General features: G+C 48.8%; 1 protein-coding gene across 1 annotated transcript in view; it reads left to right on the forward strand.

Moving 5' to 3' along the window:
- The first annotated feature begins 11899 nt into the window (after positions 1-11899).
- Positions 11900-22511, forward strand: part of RINT1 (RAD50 interactor 1) — a 165719-nt gene continuing 155107 nt past the window's right edge. The window contains exons 1-2 of the mRNA XM_086967072.1: positions 11900-12030; positions 14744-14974. Of these exons, the coding sequence (XP_086823198.1) occupies positions 14753-14974 (222 nt within the window). The 5' untranslated portion in view covers positions 11900-12030; positions 14744-14752. The remainder of the gene's footprint in view (positions 12031-14743; positions 14975-22511) is intronic.

The following is a 22511-nucleotide window of genomic DNA, read 5'->3' on the forward strand; positions in this document are numbered from 1 at the left end:
CTCCCCATTCTGTAGAATGGACTCCGCCAGTCCATATTAATAGTATCTCAATCTACAGATCTGCACACTGGCATAATCTAATTTCCAGAGACTTTGCCTCCAATGGTATGGACAGTATTCAGAAAGAAACTGACATCACCAGGCTGAGGTGGCAGTTATGTTTGGTCTTGGGTTTAGCTCTTAATTGCCCAGTACTGGTTGGTTGTTACTGCATAGTAGTGGTAATTACTGATGCTGAATTTTCACCTGGCAAATTATGTGCAACTTGTAATAGGGGCCAATGTGGGCTACTTAAGGTGTCTGGGATAGATCAACAAGGATACAATGCACAGTTCTCACATCACACTACATCTACACATACTTTGCAGGGGTTATTAACCACACTCTAATCTGAACAAAAAGCAGAGACTGTAAGATGATATCATAATGTAATAGAGAGCTGCAGTAATGCAATCTTTTAGCATTGGAAAATCACTTTCCTAAACCTTGAGAAGCCTCAAGGTTATTTCTGGCAGAAACATTGGTTTGTTTTCATTCGGTAATGCTTTGAATCCATTCACAACACCATGCACTATTTAAACAAACACTGAAAGAAAAAATTCTACATTCTGTCAGTTTTAGCAATGATTCGAATTAATGCCCCAGCCCTTCAAAGCCTGTCTGCTTCCCTACTCCCAGATAACTGTTGCCTTAAGCAACATGTATCATGGACACTGTAGACCTAGTTGTAATGTGAAGTTTAAATGGATTTTTCCTTCCACAGGGGCTTTTTTGGGTTTGAATCGATATGTACTTCAGGCATTGTAACTGCCTAAATGCTCAGGTTTGTACCACCCAAAGGTAGCTCCTGTCGTGTCTGTGCACTTTCTTAGACATGTATTCTATATGGTTTGAACTCTATAGTAATACACAGACCACTCCATAGATGGCAGATATTGGCCTATGTGGCCATGTCTATCCTTGTGCATTCCTCCTACACCCATGTGTAAGCATAGCTAATTGCTTCTTTATGACCTTGTCAGCACTATCCATATACCGAAACACTTCAAACATAGGCCAGACTGCACTTCTACACTTCTCTCCATCAATTAGAATTGAGGGCTTAAAAAATCTATTGCTCACTCATTTTCTCTTAAACTTCACTCTGAGGCTTAGCAACAATCTTATTAAGTGCATACCTCTGGTCCCAATGTAGTATATAAAAAAAACTCCACAAATAACAAACACTGTTCCCTCTATGGCATTCTACAGTGACGTACTAGCCCTCCACAAAGGTGCTTTAGCACCTGATTAAGAGTATGAAGTATTGTGTAAATACATCTGCATTACAATTCAGCAAACTTGAACCCTACTGCACTGTGGGATCATGTTCATGGCAATAGAGAGCTATGCAAATCTCGACTGACGTAACCCATCCATCCCTTCTATAAACATACAGACTTTACTCAGACCCTGATTTAAATGTTTGTTTTAATTTCCGATTCATGTGCAAGCGGATTTTGCACAAAGACCCTAATTCTCAGCTGTGCATGAATTACCTCATTACATTTTCTCAGGACAGATTTTATCAAACCAGGCCAGAGGATATCTATCAATATAAAATGCTGCGACGTAAATGCAAAATATACAGTAATCAGTGTGTCAACTAACAATTCCACCTGTTAGGTTTCATTCAGAGGTGGGTAGCTCAGTCAAAAGGAATTGTATTACCCATTAAATACCCCATACTAGGGTAGCATCAATTACATTATTATCACCTGATTTCTAAATAACTGGAAACCATGGCCTTGGTCTCCAAATGTTATTTATTTTTTATTTATCTGAAAAGTTTTCTATAGTGCTAGCTAGACCAGGAGGTATCAGAGCGCTTTATATGAGGATCAGCGAGTTACAGGTTACATAGTTACATCAATTAAATCAAAGAATCACAGAGGGAGGGGAGGGAGAGGGAAAGAAAACAGAACGAGGAAACGAGGAAAACAGTGTCAGATGACCGGCTGGGTAGGTGACGTCCGAGGGGGTGAAACCAAGGACAGACTCCTCTATAGCTGCATATGACGGCTCCACCGGGCACCGGCCAGGGTTGGTCGTGCACCGAGGTAAGTACAAACAGTTTTGGTATCCGCACAGAGTTACAGGTTACATAGTTGCATCAGTTAAATCAAAGAATCACGGAGGGAGGGGGAGGGAGGGAAACACCAAGGGGAAACGAGGAAAACAATGTCAGATGACCGGCTGGGTAGGTGACGGCCGAGGGGGTGAAACCAGGGCTAGACTCTTCTATAGCTGCATATAACAGCTCCACCGGGAATCGGCCAAGGTTGCTCGTGCACCGAGGTAAGTACAAACAGTTTTGGTATCCGCCCAGGGGGCATCGTCAAAGGTCCATCGAAAGTTCCATCAAAGTTCCACCGGGCATGGGCCATGTTGATCTGGCTCCGTGCTATGCATAATGTTCAAGGTTTCAGTCCGGGGGCATTGTCATAGATCAATTGGCAGCACCCATCCTGGAGTTACTGGGAAGCTAAGACTTACTGTAGGGTTGATATGCAAATCTGTGTTTGAGGTTCTACCATAATCCGATCCCAAAAGATACACTGCCTACAATATATTAGGCTCAGATTGGAGTCACCAAGCCACCGAGTTCACCCATTTTTCTACCTGCTGTAACCTTATAGCCTCTAATAGCCAAGATGATGTATTTCAGTTCTGCGCCAAGATGCCTTTGGAAGTTCTTTGCACTTTACAACTTTTCTCAACTCCTATCTTGCATGTATTGGTTTTCAAATGATGTAGTCTGTGCCCTCAGGCACTAAACACGGTGCCAGTGGTAATTTCAAATGAATCAAGCAGAAGTGATGGATTGTGGCTTTTTGTCCTTTGATGATGAAGCATTGTCACCTGAGGGATAACTCAGATGCCTGACCTATGACTGAGAGATAGCTCCAGTGTGAAGCGAGACATCTAGTTTGTCTAACCAGAGACATATTTACACTGCCTAAAACAAACGCATCTTGGATTATTTTCGCACTATGCACTGTAAAACATGTAGAATTTCCTTTAAGCTTTGTGTAGTATTTCAATGGGATGGTGTTGATGCAGAAGCAGTACACCTGCACCCGGCTTGTGTACGCCTAACATTACTGTCTCCTACCTCTTTAAACTAGTAATGTTTGGCAGCAAAATCCTACTGAAACCTTATTCTGCTTTCAACTAACTCTGAACCTGTCAACAGCAGCATAACTCTGATAATGGGTTTAATAGGTTGGAAATGCAAAAACATTGCACAATGAAAACAGTACTTTGTGTGCTACTTGCTCCAGTGTTACAATGTAGGTTAGTCATCTCATATGGAAACTACTCAATGTGGGGTACTAACAATAACGATTTTATTCTGATTTAGAATAACACAGATTCCTGACAGAGTAATTAACAGGTGGTAATATTGCCAACTAGCACTCATTCAATCTTGGGTGGAATGGAAGACACATTATTAAATAAAACCTGAGACTTTGCAGTCAACATCCTGAACTCAGTTGTGTTAACCAACCCAGTAAACTCAATATTCTCAGACAAGTACATCTGCAGCTTAAAAAAAAGCATATGTTACAATGTCCAGATGAGCAAACTGCAAAAACGTACATTTAGTCAACAGTCAGAGAGAAGCATCTTTCTGAAGATGGTATTACACATATTACTGAGCCCGTGATTTCATAAAAAGAATTTTTGGAGGCTAGTCAAAAAGGGTCTTCTCTTGAACTAACTTTGCAGAAACTGGTTCTAAAGTTCTTTGTATTGTAATCTGCTTTTTAGTTGGCAAACCATTTATTGTCCTTTGTAAATATCTCTGTCCAGGGGCCTATAAAAATTGACAAAGTTCACTTACACGTGTTGCAAGCATATCAGGTTTGACCAGTGTATTTAAAATACAGAGTTTGTCACTCTGTGTTCTTGTATTTGCTCTAAGGATAGTTCTCCCTCATTCCTTTGAAGGGTTAGCTGTGCCTCCTTTGGTTGACCTGTTAGCCTACCTGAAGTTTGGGTCTAGTTACGCCCCTGACTATTTTGAAGCCAAAGCTAATTTACTGCTTGCATGACGAGAACTATTTGCTTCTAAATAAAAAAAAACCTGGCCTGAAAACTGAGCACGCAGCCACATCTCCATTTGGCTTTCGTTGGAGCATTGGCGTGCCACACACCACACAATTTCACTGTCATCTGTAAGCTCTACATTAAGTTTTTTTAGGTCTCGTGACCTACAATGCGCGCAAGCGCATTGAGGGAACGAGAATTCAAGTGGCCAAAATCCTCTTCAAACCACTGGCTTTCAGCCGCGGTTTTCTTTAAGTTCACGTGAATCACATGATTAAACATGCACGCGCATCGGCAGCATTTCTCCTGCAGGCTCGCAAAAGGCTCTCCTCCCTCCCCGCATCAATCACCCTCCCACAGGCTTCCCCAGCGCTGCCCCGCCCCCTGCTTCACAGCCAGGCCATCTGTTCCCTGCCAGACCTCTCACACCTCCGTCACAGCATGCCTGTGAACTTCAAAGGCTTATCACTTCACACGGCCGGCCGCAGGCCGTGCAACCAGAGCACTTCAGTTGGTGCGCAGCCCCCCTCCCAGCACTGCCTTGTTACTCTCGGCAGCCGTGAGTCCCTAAACACTTTTTATATTTAATTAGCAGCAGCAGCATTTCTCCTGCGCCAGGCCACATCAAAGGCTCTGTGCCACTTTCACCCACACAGCAACACTTACAGACACGCAACGCCACTCACACCCACGCAAGCCCACTATCATCCACGCAACACCACACTCACCCACGCAACGCCACTCACCCAAGCAACACCACTCACACACGCAACCCCACTCATCCACGCAACCCCACTCATCCACGCAACCCCACTCATCCATGCAACCCCACTCATCCACGCAACCCCACTCATCCACGCAACCCCACTCATCCACGCAACGCCACTCATCCACGCAACGCCACTCACACATGCAACGCCACTCACCCACGCAACACCACTCACACATGCAACGCCACTCACCCACGCAACGCCACTCACTCACTCCCTCACGCAAAGCCACTCACACCCACGCAGTGCCACTTTCACCCACACAGCACCACTTTCAGACACGCAACGCCACTCACACCCACGCAAGCCCACTATCACCCACGCAATGCCACACTCACCCAAGCAACGCCACTCACCCAAGCAACACCACTCACACACGCAACACAACTCACACACGCAACACAACTCACCCACGCAACCCCACTCATCCACGCAACGCCACTCATCCACGCAACGCCACTCATCCACGCAACGCCACTCATCCACGCAACGCCACTCAAACATGCAATGCCACTCACCCACGCAACAACACTCACACATGCAACGCCACTCACACACGCAACGCCACTCACACACGCAACGCCACTCACCCACGCAACGCCACTCACCCACGCAACGCCACTCACACACGCAACGCCACTCACACACGCAACGCCACTCACACATGCAACGCCACTCACACACGCAACGCCGCTCACACACGCAACGCCACTCACACACGCAAGCCCACTCACCCACGCAAGCCCACTCACACCCACGCAAGCCCACTCACACCCACGCAAGCCCACTTTCAGACACACAACGCCCCTTTCAGACATACAACGCCACTTTCAGACACACAACGCCACTTTCAGACACACGCAAGCCCACTCACACATGCAACGCCACTTTCAGACACACAACGCCACTCACACCCACGCAAGCCCACTCACACACGCAACGCCACTTTCAGACACACAACGCCACTCACACCCACGCAAGCCCACTCACACACGCAACGCCACTTTCAGACACACAACGCCACCCACACTCACGCAAGCCCACTCACACACGCAACGCCACTTTCAGACACACAACGCCACTCACACCCACGCAAGCCCACTCACACACGCAACGCCACTTTCAGACACACAACGCCACTCACACCCACGCAAGCCCACTCACACACGCAACGCCACTTTCAGACACACAACGCCACTTTCAGACACACAACGCCACTCACACCCACGCAAGCCCACTCACACATGCAACGCCACTTTCAGACACACAACGCCACTCACACCCACGCAAGCCCACTCACACACGCAACGCCACTTTCAGACACACAACGCCACTCACACCCACGCAAGCCCACTCACACACGCAACACCACTTTCAGACACACAACGCCACTCACACCCACGCAAGCCCACTCTCACACACGCAACGCCACACTCACCCATGCAACACCACACTCACCCATGCAACACCACTCACCCACGCAACGCCACTCACCCACGCAATGCCACTCACCCACGCAACGCCACTCACCCACGCAACGCCACTCACCCACGCAACGCCACTCACCCACGCAACGCCACTTACTCAAAGCCACTCACACACACGCAGTGCCACTTTCACCCACACTGTGCAGTGCACAATAGGTCTCGCAGTAGGAAAGTTGGAGCTATTGGTTTTGTAAATGACAAAGCCCTTTATGTTTTTAAAATGAAAACAAAAATAAAAGGCATTGTTATTTGCAATTGTAATAGCTCCAACTTTCCTACTGCGAGACCTATTGGCAACGCCAGTGCTTGTTTATATGTATGATGTTTTTCTAAAACAAAAAAGTGTCTGTGTAGATAAATTAATATACTGTAAGTTTTTTATGTTACACATTTTTGAAAAAAGAAACGTGATTAGTCACACAGCCACATTATGACTTCGTTCCCTAGCACATAGAAAATAAATATAGGCTGCTGCCTGGGGTAAACTTCTATGCTTCACTAATTCGCTGTGCGGCGTTGATCAACAGCTGCTTGCTCTCACTGAATAGTGTAGTATGTGCTTGCTTTGGCTATCGATTGTACACAATCTAATTTCAGCGAAAGGCACATCATCTATTTTTTGCAACCATAACCAGTTAGAATATACTTACTTGTTGTAACGCTACCATAACAGTGCGCATGCGAAGAGAGGCGTGGTATTGTTTTAAAATTTTAAATACGTTTGCAAAAGATATCCGAAACATGTTTATAACAGTATGCATCATGCATGGGCGTAGGAACTGTGGGGGACGCGGGGGACATATCCCCCCCAGATTTTGGAGTGGGGGGGACACGGGGGACAAGGGTGGGGGGTCCGAGGGGTTAAACAAATTTCCCTGCTACCTCCTGAGCCATCAGCCAGGCCATCAGCGCTGAGCCAAACAGAGTTCAAAAGGGCAGTGGCAGGGGGGCGAGTGGCCTCTGACGTCACCTTATGCTGTGACTATCGGATCAATGGCCCTGCACTTGACCTGGCGCCTCTCCAGTTACCTGTCTGTGAGCCGCCAATGATCCGATAGTCACAGCAATAAGGTGACGTCAGAGGCCACTCGCCCCCCTGCCTCTGCCCTTTTGAAGTCTATGTGTGGCGCAGCACCCCTGAGGCTCCAGGAATGATTTAATTCGCACCTCAGCTGCCTGTAGCCAGCCAGTGCTCTGGTTGATTAGCTGGCTGACCTGACCTCGTCGTGGACTCCTCGCCCCGTGTCTGTTGCCGGCTTGAAACGAAGGGCTGCAGGCAGCAGCACGCTCTGACGCTCGGTAACTTGTAAGTAGGGGCAAGGCCGGGACTGGACTGCCCTAGACCATGCACAAAAAAGAGGACTAGGTGAGGAGAAGACGTCCCTGGCCTCACCCTCTCCCAGGTAAGTGCAGTTTACTTTAAATTGAAACAGATATTGAACAGGGTCTCTTTTGGGCTCTCTATTCATGCCCTTAACTTTAACGCTTTTAACATTCAATGTTCAGAAATCGTGCCCTGAGTGCCAGTAAAGACTTAATTGACTACAACACTGCATAATTATTGAACAATAAATGTTAAAACATTTCTGGAGATCCTCAATGATCTAGTGCTCATTATTTATATTTCATGAGTTTACTCAATGCTGCAACTCGAAGAGTTTTATAATTGAAAGATCATGTGTTTTTTGTATTTTTTTTGCAGTCGGATATTGCTCTGCTATAATGCTTTCTTTGAACTGAGTCACCTCCTGTGTTTATGAGACTACCATGATTGAGATTGGTTTGTTTTTGGTGTCACACTATGGTGCTTACTTTGAACTGAATAGTCTGCAGGTGTTCATAACGGGCCACATAACAGAGCTCCTGAAATGAGGCTGAAGGGCTCGGAGTGTCGAACAATAGGGCAAGAAGGTGTTATAAATATATGACATCCAGTCCTTGGCCTCTCTGAAGAGCAAGGAGGGCTGTTACACTGCATTGCCAGGGGCGCCTAGTGACATTTGAAAGTGGTGGGGGTGTGGGGTTTACAAGTTGTGACTGAGTGGAGTCTGGAGTGCAGCCTGAGCCTCTGCTCAGCAGCCTCGCCCTCACCTCTGCTGCCAGTGCTGCTTTTTTATTTATAGTGCGTGAAAGCCCTCTCCTCGTCGCTTTTTTGTTTAAATTGTGCCCAGTATGTTCTGTCTTAATTCCGCACTTTGAATAACTCCCGATAACAAAGGGCCCTTTCACGCCGTGTTTCTGTAATTATTAGATTGGAATTGTGTAAGTGTCACCGTGGACTAGTGTTTGCAGGCCTGTCTCTAAATTCGGCTATTCACGGGCATTGTGGCTCAATATTCTTGCTTAAATGTGATACTTTTCTAATTATCTGAATGAGGCTTACAAAGTAGATTTAGTTTTATGAGCGCGGACGTGAGAAATCTAACCTCATAAGGACTGGGAATTAATCAGAGGGCCGCTTACAAGGCTTTCAAGGGGTGAATAAATATCTGCGAGGTAGGAAGATAGGGAAAGATTTTGGAGATTGTTGTGTGAAAATGGACATTCGTGTGTTTTTAACGCATAGGCTGGGGTTGCTAGCGCTACCTTCTGTTCTGTCATTCTTGTCACTGTCCATTTGTGAGCAGCGTCCCGCACCGTTGTTCTTGGCATGCAGTCAGTGCAGTGAGTGTATACATCGCGGCCCCAGGTCACCTCACACAGCCGCAGCTCCGCACACACCTTTGGTTCTCTGGGCACACCAGGTGCAGGTCTCTTCTCGGGCCCGGCGCGGCGCAGCCCAGCCACAGATTGGACACTTGTATAATGCTCTGTGTTGACGTGCTGTAGTGTTCTTTAAGAACTCTGAGGAAGCCTTTTGGAAATTTTCAAGATTTGCTTCCTTAAACTACTGTGATAGTTAAGACTGTCAATGTTTTCAGTATAACTAGATTCGTACTGACACATCTGACATTAGGTCAAAAGGTTTTTTTTTTATATTCATTTAGGGGATGGTGCTAGACATTGCTGTATTACATTGTGTATTCAGATTTGTCAGTGTGTGAAATGATATGTGATCACCTTATGCCTACACTGTAATTTTCATAGTGTATTTTCATTTAAAAGGCAGGGGCGGCTGGTGACATTTGAAAGTGGTGTGGCGTAAATACTGCACTGTGTCGAGCTCGCGCAGCGAGCAAGGCCCAACCACCTATGGGGGATTCGGGGGTTCTCCCACGAGAACATTTTGAAAAAAGAGTGGGCAAATGGTGCATTCTTAAGCACATTTGAGAAAGCGGTATCTTGGCCAGTACATCTCTGGGAGTAGCCAGACAAGTCTCTTTGCACGTGCACAGATACATCTCTCTCCCTGCATTCACATAGGCACAGTCACCCTGCACACATAGACCCATTACTCACCCTTCCCTGACACATCACTAAGCCAGCATTCACCCATCCACATCACTCACTCTGGACTCACACAGGCACACTGCTCAACCTGCACTCACACAGACATCACTCACCCTGGACTCCCACAGGCACACTGCTCACCCTGCGCTCACACAGACATCACTCACCCTTCAATGCACTGTCACAGACATCACTCACACAGGCACACTGCTGACCCTGCGCTCACACAGACATCACTCACCCAGGACTCACACAGGCACACTGCTCACCCTATACTCACACAGACATCACTCACCCTGGACTCACACAGGCACACTGCTCACCCTGCGCTCACACAGACATCACTCACCCTGGACTCATACAGAGATCACTCACACAGGCACACTGCTGACCCTGCGCTCACACAGACATCACTCACCCAGGAATCACACAGGCACAATGCTCACCCTATACTCACACAGACATCACTCACCCTGGACTCACACAGGCACACTGCTCACCCTGCGCTCACACAGACATCACCGACCCTGCACTGTCACATACATCACTCACACAGGCACACTGCTGACCCTGCGCTCATACAGACATCACTCACCAGGACTCACACAGGCACACTCTGCTCACCCTATACTCACACAGACATCACCGACCCTGCACTGTCACAGACATCACTCACACAGGCACACTGCTGACCCTGCGCTCACACAGACATCAGTCACCCTGGACTCACACAGGCACACTGCTCACCCTGCACTCACATAGACATCACTCACCCAGGACTCACACAGGCACACTGCTCACCCTATACTCACACAGACATCACTCACCCAGGACTCACACAGGCACCCTGCTCACCCTATACTCACACAGACATCACTCACCCAGGACTCACACAGGCACCCTGCTCACCCTATACTCACACAGACATCACTCACCCAGGACTCACACAGGCACACTGCTCACCCTATACTCACACAGACATCACTCACCCAGGACTCACACAGGCACACTGCTCACCCTATACTCACACAGACATCACTCACCCTGGACTCACACAGGCACACTGCTCACCCTGCGCTCACACAGACATCACCGACCCTGCACTGTCACAGACATCACTCACACAGGCACACTGCTGACCCTGCGCTCACACAGACATCACTCACCCAGGACTCACACAAGCACACTGCTCACCCTGCACTCACATAGACATCACTCACCCAGGACTCACACAGGCACACTGCTCAACCTGCACTCACATTTGTGTATGAAGATGCAAGATTTATATACATATTTTTTTTCCCATTTGGTCTTTATTGTGAATGTAAATAAAAATAAAGCATACTTGCAGACTGTGACTACTTGCCTGTCTTTCTCAATATTTCTCTTCATAACTATGCGATTGTATACGTTTAACGCGCGTACGGTCTCGCACAATGGGTGATTTGTATAGGGTCACTGGAAAGTCCCCAAGGTTGACCCTGTCCCCCCCAGAAATTTAGTGTCTCCTACGCCCATGGCATCATGTTTTCCCAGGTATCGCTTCTTTAGTTCTGCAGTAGGCAGCTGGACTGCTCACGCAATGAGCGTTTTCACTTAAAAATTCGTTCTGGATCTGCCAGCAGCACGCCACTCAATACTAGCGATCAGAACTGGGGACCTTGTTCCCTATTCCTAATCAGTGCTTCTGTAACATATATATATATATATATATATATATATATATATATATATATATATATATATATATATATATATATATATATATATATATATATATATATATATATATATAGTCCAAGCCTAATCGCTGTTAAAATGTAATCCTGAGTGAATTTACAATTTGTATAGAACACTAACCACTAGTATATGTAGTAGACCTTTGTACTCACTACCATTCCTTTGTGATTTTAGAGTTTTTCCGTTTATATCTCTTATGTAACTCATGTAACCCAAAGCCCTTATGTATTGCAACTGGTTCTTTTGTAAAGCGCTCTGACAGCTTCGGGTAATGTTCGCGCTATAGAAAATCGCATTAAATAAATAAATAAATAGTGCCAAAACTCAACCCCGTGGCAAAAAATCTTAGTGCCGGAATAGCGGCTCGTCGGTAGCTGGGGCGGTATCTTCCGGGGTCGTAGCAAGAGCTAACCAATTGCAGGCTTCTTTGGGATGACACGGACAACTCAAGCTTCCACCCAGGCTGCCTGTCATTCTGAGCAGACTATCTCTTGTTTTGGCCGGGCTGAGGCAATTTGTGGGGTTCGACACCCTCCACCGGGAGATGAGAAGTGAGTGCTACGATCAAGAGCTTGTTCTTTTTGTGTCTACCTGTGCTTGTAGTATGCAGGTTATCTGTTTCGGTACACTTTAAAGCAGTTTTCTTTCCTGCACAACGTATGCATCTTGATGAAGCGCTGATACTGTTACGTTTTCTTTATGGCTGTACAGGTGGTCCTGCTGCTGTCACGCATGTGTGGACGGATGTCATGCCTGGTTCTGCCGTCTGAGAGCTGGTACGGCAACTGCCAGACTTTGTGTGGGAGTGTGGAGGTGACCGTGCTGCTGTCACGCCGTGACGCTGTTAATTCTGTACTGTAATACTGCATGGCTGTGGTACTGCACTGTATGAATGACTTCGGCGGAAGTACCGTTGCTTTCAAACTTTGACAGTGGGGGTAGCAGTGCGACTATAATAAAGTGATGTGGGTAGTACCGATGTTAACGCACTTGCTTTCTACAGGGGACACTGGTACTGTCACAGAGTTCTAGATTTGTAAAGGATGCTGTCTTCATGTTGTCGTCTTATGTACCTTCTTACCTGTTGTTACTCTTTACGTATGTTTACAACCAGTTCTGCAGCTGTTACACTTCCTGCTCATGACGGCAGGGCTGTTATTGTTTTCTTGCTGGTGTATATCCGGAGAAGCGAGTGCTGCCGTCGCTGTGGTTTCATTAGCAAGTGTGGGCAGTGCTGCTTCTATCACAGCTTTTCTTTATGCCTTGTGCAAGAAGATTGTTCACTGCGTTGCTGTTGTCAACTCGTAGTGTTGCAACCCCCCAGACACCACCATCTCGGTAACTCATAAAAGGTTTTTTCTCACTGCATTCCCCCGTGAACGTCTGTGCTCTGGAACCAGTGGACATGAACACAAGCTTTGGCAGACCGCCACACCACTTGCCCAGTTCCCGTCCACTAACCAAATGCTTGATTTATCTGTAGTATGTTGAATATGAATAAACCCGATAACGACCTAAACCACTTGTATAAGTAAGTTTAATTGAAGAAAAGGACCCACGACCTTCTGCTTACAGTTTCAATGCAGGTTCTCAATAAAGCCATGTACCAGCATTCTAAACACTAAAGTTCTACATTCAACATTACTAAAGTGACACATACGAATTCTATCTTAAAGACTCTATAGAGATAAACTCTTAATAACTTTACAGTATATTACACACCCCTTTTTCCTAAAAAATAATAAAAATAAATAATAACAAAAAATAAACAACATACAATTAATAATACACATAATCCCTTGAGTGGGTGGGACCAGATCTTACTCTCGAACTGCTCCTGATGATATTGTCTCCACCTCCTTCAGGAATAGTATTGGACAATGTTACGTTGCTGTTCTATCATCATCAACAACAAAATCACCTCTCTCAAAGTTATTTTCCCCTCGAGAAATTTGCCCAGTGTGATTGTGGTCAGAATGTGAAGAAGATTGCACACTTCCATTACGATCAGAATGTATTAAAGAATTTAAATCAAACCAATCATATCTTTCACATGCTACTGAGGAGCCAACTCTTTGTAAAATATTTTTTGCTTGTTCACTAGTTACCTTAACTAAAGCATTACTATTTGACTATCCCCTGTTTTGTAATAAAACAGCTGTCTTATTAATTTTCAAAACTTTTACAGGTTCTGAGAATTTTGACTGTCCCTTGCTGACTTTATTAGGCTTCTTAATTAAAACCAAATCTCCGATGTTCATCGTTCCTTCTTTCACATGCATTCTACTATCATAATTCAGTTTATAACAATTTTGTTTTTCTCTAACATGTTCTCGCACACCCTGTAAGTCAATATTATGATAAGATTCAACTTTGTCTAATAACCAAGTTGGACGAATAGAAGTAATAGGTTTTCTACCTCTTAGCAAAACAAAAGGAGCAACATCAGTGGTACTTTGTGGAGTAATATTGTAATTCCCATCCTCGTCGCCATAAAATATAGTATAGTGAATATGAATAAATCCAATAACGAGGTGATCCACTTGTATAAGTAAGTTTAATTGAAGAAAAGAACCCACGACATCCTGCTTACAGTTTCAATGCAGATTCTCAATAAAGCCATGTACCAACATTCTAAACACTAATGTTCTACATTCAACATTCCTAAAGTGACATATAAGAATTCTACCTTAAACACTCTATAGAGATAACTCTTAATTACATTACCTATATTACAATATCATGTTCTTCTGTGGGGGCAGAGTGAGAGGGGCTGGGGTATTCCCAACATATCATTTGCTGTACCCAATACCTACTTTGCAACGCTCAAGAACTTGTAAAATTGGTTTTTGGGTACGAGGATTATGCATGGCAGGGGGCTTTAATAATTGGGTGGCAATACTGGACATTGGGTTTCATATCCTGTTCCCACTGTCTTCTGCAGTGGGTCAAGAAATGTGACAGTGGGTTTGGGGGCATAGGGTCAGGGCGGAGGGGTGTCTATTTAATGAGCCCGTTGAACTTCTGGGGAACAGATGCTGAGCTCAAGGCTGGGACAAAAAGCCTTGTGTCGAGTACCTGGTAGGTAACTAAACACCGAGCCTGGTGGACTTTTAGATGCTGGAGTGATGAGCAGCATCAGTGATGTAAAATATCATGTCATGTTTTAGATATGCTTATGTGCACACTTTTTTCTCTGAAATTGACTACAAAGTACCGATTTTGAAATATATGTAACTGGGAATATCTTCTTATACCTCTAAGTAAGAAAACATGGCTGCTGTGACTGATAAGAATGACCCAAGTGACACATGTATGGTCAGCAAGAAGGCTATCCCAGTCGGAGTTTCATCCCCAGATATGGAGAATTGTGACATCCCTTCTTATGTTTCCGATTTCGTGGAAAGAGAATTCGGTAACGATGTAAAGTCTTTACGAAGGCTTGGAAAACTCATAGAGGAGATCACGAAAGATAAGCAACAATTGGAGGAACAGGTAAGTATATTTCTGTTTCCAGTTCTGTGCATTAAACTATCCCAGACAAGCTGAATGAAAGTGCAGGCAATAATTTCCAACGCAATTAGTTTTTTTTAATGGTTTTACAAGTATATACAATTGTTCCATCAATTATGATTGGACACTAAAAACTCAATCACCATCACTAATAATAATGGCCACCAATACACGTTAATATGGAATGTCACCCATTCATTTTTTTTTTTTTTAAATATATTTTTATTGCAGGAATCAGTAAATCGTTACATAATCGACCAGCATTATAAAACAAGCAAAATCAATAAGGCACAACCCTCCATCTCCCCGCCATATTTCTCGTACACAGCCATTCAGCCCACAACCCTAGGGTCGGGCGGCGAAAGTCAATGGGGGCTCAGCAGGACGCCAAAGCTGGTCCGGATAATCCACTGTCTGTCATCTGCTTTTCCAAACAAGCCTATAAACCCAGAAATAAAACCCCACCCTCAAAAAAGCTAAAAACCAAAGCATCCCCTACCCAACCCCGCCATCAGCGCACGGCAACTACCGCAACAGGATCCGCTAAAGGACCCATGGGGAAAACAACAGAGCTGAAAAGTTCAATCATCTAACGGGACATGGGGCGAGCTGCATCCTCACTGTCAGAGTCGCTGGGGGCGCAATAATCCCTAAGGGCCTGCACTAACGTTTCCCACTCCAGCGCTGCCTCCTGCGCCTTCTCATTACGCTGCTTCCAAGCTAGCTGGTATCTCAGTGTGCTCTCCCCCGCCGCCCACTTCAAAAGTTTGCTGTGCCACCGACCTCCCGTTGGACCAGCTCGTGCCTTCCAGTTCCTGGTCACCTCCCGCTTAGCAAGGAGCAGCCCTAAATCGATGAATTTGCTGGATATTTTGTTCTTGGGGGTATGAGGGAACCAGTGCAGGAGTCCCACCGCCGCGTCAATCGATAAGGATCTCCCCGTCACCTCCTCCAGGGTCTTCCCCACTTCTACCCAATAGGATGATAATCCTGGGCAGGCCCACAACATGTGGAGCAGGTCCGCTTCCTGGGCCGGGCACCTGGGGCAATCCGCTGAATTCGTAGCAAAATATCGCCTGATTTTCACCGGGGTCAGATAAGCTCTATGGAGCACGTAGTAGTGGACCAATTGAAAGCGGGCGTGGCGTGTGCCCTTCCAGGCTCGCCGCACCAGCTGGGACCAGGTCGTCTCCGGGATCTCCTTGCCAATGTCCACCTCCCAACGGGTTCTCAGAGTAGTGAGGGGGACCAGCCCCTCATTGATCAGTCTGCCATAAAGGCAAGTGACCGCCTTCACGTGCCCGCAGACATCATCACGTATTGGCACACCGGAGATAAAGGGGGTTCCTCCTGCCCGTGTTTCCAGTGCGCCTGAATCGCTCGGATAAGGGCCGAGTGCAACAAAAAGTCGCCGCGAGGGATCTCGAAGCGATCGATGAGCTCCTGAAAGGGCAAAAGCGCCCCGTCCTCGTATAGGTCACCTATCAGCTGTAAGCCTGCGTCCTCCCAGTTCGCCAACCGCGACCAATCGCCGCCATGGGGCAAAGCCGTCAGCATCCCCAAAGGTATTTCGGGCGCATACGGTATCCTTAGGTGGCCCCGGGCGTGAGCTCGGTTCCAACACAGGCGAACGGTCCGCTCCTCAAGCGACAAGTCCTGTAAGGCCAAACGTTGTCGCAGCGCTATGAAGGAGAGAACATGCCTGGCCATACCCGTACCCCTTCTGTCTTCCGGGCCCCGGAATTCCCGGGCGATCTCCTGGGTGAAGGTCTAGAGCTGCGCCGCCAAATAATACTTCTCAAAATCCGGCACTGCAAGCCCACCCTCATCCTTCGGCCTCATCAGGGTCTTAAGGGCCACCCGCCGGCGGCCCGAGCCCCAGAGGAATCCGACTATCATAGATCGTAATAGTCGAAATGTGGCCGGAGGGACCCATATTGGCAGCGTCCGGAAATAATATAACAACTGGGGAAGCGCCACCATTTTGAGCAAAGCGATCCGCCCTGCCACCGAGAGCGGTAGCGTGGCCCAGAAGTCCATGCTGCCTCGAAGTGCACGAGTGCCGCGGGCAATGTTCCCATCTAGGAGGTCAGATGGTTCATGATAGACGTACACCCCCAGGTATTTAAAGCAGTCAGGTTCCCATCTAATCTCCCTGCTGAGAGCAGGGCTAGGGGTGCCCCTGCGAACCGGGAAAAGACAGGTCTTAGTCCAGTTCACCCGGAGGCCCGAGACCTCCCCAAACTCCGTGAGCGCCGTCGCGGCACCATGTAAGGCAGCGAACGGGTCCTCGAGGAAGAGCAGCAGGTCGTCTGCATACAGCGAAATGTGGTGCGGGCCCGAAGGAGTCCACAGGCCCGCATAATGGGCTCCCGACTGGAGGTGCAGTGCGAGCGGCTCCACCGCCAGCGCAAAGAGAAGCGGGGATAACGAACATCCCTGTCTCGTGCCCCTCTCCACCGGATATTGTGAGGAAATGAGCGGTCCCGCCCTAACCCTGGCCGATGCAGAGGCATACAGAACCTTGGTCCACCTGATGAAGCCCTCACCGAGACCGAACCTCCGCAACACAGTACCAAGGTAGTCCCATTCCAGGCTGTCAAACGCCTTCTCTAAGTCTACCGATAAGACAACCGGGCACGGGGCGTCTACAAGCGGTTCTCCCAGCAAGCGGAACAACCTGCGAATGTTCATGGTCGTGTTACGCCTGGGGATGAATCCAGCTTGGTCCTCATGTACCAGGGAGCTCATGTGCCCCAGCAGCCTCGAGGCCAAGATGCTGCTCAGTATTTTATAGTCAACCGTCAGCATTGATAAGGGGCGGTAAGACCCCGGATCGGATGAGTCCCTTCCGGGCTTGAGGAGGGGAACCACCAAGGCCTCGCACATCGAGCCCGGGAGTCGCCCAAGCCTCTTCGCCTCTCTGTAGACTATCAATAAACTAGGGGCTAGGAGATCGGCATAAGCTGCAGAGAACTCCACCGGAAGGCCGTCCAGGCCCGGGGTCTTATTCCTCGCCATCTTTTTAATGGCGCTACGGATCTCTCCCAATTCTATGTCGGACCCCAGGGCTTTCGCCACGTCCTGCTCCACTGTTCGGAGCTCCAGGGCCTGTAGATAATTATTAAGCAAGTCAGGGTCTCGGGTAGAGCGACTGCGGTACAAACTTTCGTAGTATTGCCGGTAGCAACTCAGAATCTCAGGTTGAGTGCACACCACAGTCCCGTCTGCCTTGCGCATGGACGTCGTCAGTGAGGACTGGCGCGTAGGGTTGGCTAGCCATGCCAGCAGCGCGCTCGACCTATCCCCCTCTGCGATGGACCGAACCGTATAGGCCTTGTAGTCGAAACAGCGGAGCCGTTCGACCTCCGCCGCCACCGCCTCCTTCGCCTCCGCTGCGCTTGTCTGTAATTCAGGGCGCCCGGGGCGGCGGAGTTCCAGCTCGCGGAGTTTCCGGTCCGCTGCATCTAGGTCGGCGAGGATAATTCGTCTCATGCCGACCTTTTTGGAAATACAGTATCCCCTCACCACCACCTTAAAAGCGTCCCACTCTAGCGCTCTCGAGCTCGCGGTGCCACCGTTGGACGCAAAGTACTCCGATATCTTATCGCCTAGGTCCGCTCTGAAAACACTGTCCTCAAGGATCTCGGGCCGTAACTTCCAGGTGGGCACCGCAGGCACCCCGGGGAACCAACGAAGGTCCAGCAGGAGGGGGTTATGATCTGATATGGTCCTGGTCAGATATTCAGACCGGACCGCTGCCGAAACTAGTTCTGGCGAGCCAAGGAACCCGTCCAGTCTAACATGCAACTCGTGGAGGCTCGAGAAGTAGGAATAGTCCCTAGTTGTGGGGTGCTGCGCCCTCCAGATATCCGTTAAACCCCAATGAGTCTGCCAGTCCCTACGACCCTTAGCCACGCGGCGAACCGGAGAATCAGGTAGGGGTGGATGCGATCGGTCAGTGTCTACATCCACTACCGAGTTGAAATCTCCACCGAGCAGGAGGGGCCCGGAGAAGAAGTGGGCCAACGAGCCCGATAACCTGGAGAGGAAGGCAGTCTGGTCCACATTAGGAGCGTACACACAGCAAACGTTTAGGTCTCTCCCTCCCAAGGTGCCCGAAATGGCCACATATCGCCCCTCTGGATCTATCACTGTTTTCGTGACCTGGAAGGGAACCCCAGCTCTGACCCAAATCAGCGCCCCCCTGGCATACGCGGAGTACGAAGTGCAAAAGACCTGCCCCCTCCATCTACGCTGTAGCGCCGCCCCTTCCGCCTTGTTCAGATGTGTTTCCTGCAGCAGCGCCATTTGTACCCCCCTACGCACTAAATAAGCGTGGACTTTGTGCCGCCTAGACATGGTATGAAGCCCCCGCACGTTCCAAGTAACACATTTCAGATTAGCAGCATTAGCCATTGTCCCAGATCGTTCTCGCAAAGCCTCCCCATCTGGGTCCCAACAAAGAAAGGACATCAATCACCCCAGCACTGATGGCGGCCATTTTCCCCAACCAAAACTTAACAACCCTAGTATGAACCAAACTCCCATCCGCCCTCCCCAGAACAGGACCCAAATAGCACCATCTAGTTCCCATCCAAACCATACCCTCCAAAAACCCACTATCCCCTACTAATCCTGCGGTCGCCACCGTAGGAGGGCCTTAAGGGCCAATTGCGGGCCGGGCGGAGGCAGTGGGCCCACGATGCTCAGGCCACCAGAACTATGACAAGCCCGAAACAGTGCCAAACATGCTCGGGGCAAAAACAAGGCCCCCCCCCCCACCCCCGGGAGTCAGCATCAAGTGTCGGCACCCACCACCCCCGTGCCGGGCCCCCTCCCAAAAGGAAGTAGCTCACCCCGTTACCCCTGTCCATCTAGAAGGTCCTCCACCGATTTCGGTGTGATCACCGGCGTATGGACGCTATCAGTCACCGATTCCTCGGAGTCCGTTGGCACCCCCTCGTCACCAGGGTCCGCTTCCTCCTCAATGGCATCGTCCCGTGAGCCAGACAGCGTAGACAACACCTCCAGCACTCCCCTCCGCTCCGTCGATGTCTCCGCCGCCGAGGGTCCGCCTGAGCGGCCACGGCGACTCCGAATTCGTTTGGATCGCCGTCTCTGCTCCGGCTCCGCCGTCTGCTGTGATGAGGAGCCAAAGCCATCTTTCCCTGCTCTGTAGAGTTCGAGCCAGTTGCAGACGTCCTCCGGGGTATCAAAGAATTGAGTCTTGTCATCGACAATTATGCGGAGCCTCGCAGGAAATAGGAGCGAGTACTGAATGCCCTCGCTCCTGAGCTCTCGCTTGACCGCCAGGAAGGAAAACCGTCTACGTTGAGTTTCATAGGTGTAATCTGGGAAGATGTTCACCTGGCTGTTCGCCACTTTGAATGGACCATTATGTCTGGCGGCGTTGAGGATGAGGTCCCTGTCCCGAAAGTGCAACAACTGTGCCACCACCGGTCGCGGGGTCCGACCCTGTTGTGGTGGCCTAGCTGGGACTCTATGGGCGCGCTCCAGGGTGTAGAAGGAGGATAGACCCTCTGGTGCCACCGTGTCTCGGAGCCAGGCCTCCAAGTATGCCACCATGTCGCCATCCTCAATCTTTTCCGGCAGGCCCACCACCCGAATGTTATTCCTCCTGTTACGGCCTTCCGCATCCTCCGCTCTCTGCTCCAGGACCGTAATCCGGGACAGGGCATCCTTCATAGTCGCAGCCAGGGTTCGCTGCGCCGGCTCCAAAGTTTTCACCGAGCTCTCCACTTCCTTGACCCTGTCCGAGAGTTTGCCGTGATCCGCTCTAAGGAGGCCTAGGCTTGTCGCTACCTGGGCAATGTCCTGCTGGAGGGCCGAGCGCGTGGTCGCAATCGCCTCCAAGACGCGGTCAAATTGCTGCTGCATTGGTGCACCACCAGAACTCTCCGGGTCCCCACGGTCCTCTTTGTCCTGGGACTCCGAGTCTGAGGCGGCTGGGGTAGCCCCCTTGGCTCCTCTAGGTTTCCCCATGTCGCCGGGAGCACACCGTGCGGGTCCAGGAGTGAGCTTCTCCGAGTGCAAGCGCCGGCTGTGATTCTCCCGGTTATTGGGCCTCAGGTCGAGTGCCGGAAATCCCCGTCTCCAAGGCCTGTTGGACCTCCTCAGCTTCGGCTCGTGCCACCACCACGTCGTATGAGGGCACCGTGGAGGAGGCGGAGACAATCGTCGCCAGGTCGGGCAGGCCCGTGCGGCCGATAGAGTCCCGGAGTAAGGGTCACCGACTCCTCCGGATGATCCGCGGCGCCAAAGGGTTGCGCCTCCCATGGAAGTGGTCCGGCCAGGAGAGAATAGCCAAGTGCGGTATAGGGAGTGGGGCCACCGTCGGGACCTCCAGGCGTCCGCGTGCGGGAACCACTATAGCGGGGGCAACTGCCCGTCCGAGTGCGTTCCTCGTTGATAGAGTTCGATCTGACCGATGTCCAGGTCCTCACATCTCCGTGAGACGGCAGGGCAGGGGGTGCGCCGCTGCTAGTGGTGTTCCATCCGTCTAGTGGATCCGGCCGAGGGGACAATGAAGTCCGGGCGCCATGTTGGGTCGCACTCCGCAGTACCACAAACTCCGATTTTCCGCCGGGTCACCGCTCGTTCGGACTCCGCCAGGGGCCCCGGCAGGTCTCCGTCGGGCCGATCAACAGATTGCTGGGGTCGGGGTGCCCCGCAGCCTCCGATTTACAGGGTAATCACGGGCTCAGTCCCGGAGCCGAGCTCTCAGGCGACCATCGCCATCGGCGCCCAAGCCACGCCCCAATGTCACCCATTCATGATGGTGTATAGTTTAATGCAGGACCATCTCCATGATGTTCAGGCTGCCACTTTCCAGCAATCTTCTCTGTCTTGTATACTGTCATAATTGCAACCTGCTATAGAATATCTGCACATGGTGTCTGTGTACCACTACCTTGTGAAGTGTTTCCAACGGTTCCCTGACAGTGTTTGCTGGTTATAGTAGTTTTATTCTATACGTGTTGCTTATATACTTAGTTTTTTGTGTGTTTTTAAAAAAAACATTTTTTTCAATGAATACAAATATTCATGTGTAAAATTAAAAAATGGTGATCATGCCATCAAATTTAGTTTATAAAAAGTAGTTGGTTTGGGGATCCAACAAAAGTGAGAAGTATTTTGTACTCTCAAAGGCATTTGTACATTTTCCTTTACTTACATATATCGCATTTCATTGCTCAGTTCCCTAATTGCATCTTTTGGGCGATTATAAACCAGTTTATGCATATACATTTTTGTGGGTTGAACCGTTTTACAATATTTCAAATCTCTTTTACCTAAGACTTTCATCATGAGTTCGTGATGTTTTCAGATTGTGGATGCATACATATAAATAATTTATTGACTACTTGTGAAATAATGCACCGAATTCTGTTTTATTTCGTTAATTCCCATTAAAGACTTTTAGAGAGAGGGGAGATGGTAAAATGAGAAGTTATGTTACTTTATGGATTTGTATAGCACACATCTGTAATTTATA

The sequence above is a fragment of the Lissotriton vulgaris genome, chromosome 1_1 (genome assembly GCF_964263255.1).
Source record: "Lissotriton vulgaris chromosome 1_1, aLisVul1.2, whole genome shotgun sequence".
Taxonomy (NCBI): domain Eukaryota; kingdom Metazoa; phylum Chordata; class Amphibia; order Caudata; family Salamandridae; genus Lissotriton; species Lissotriton vulgaris.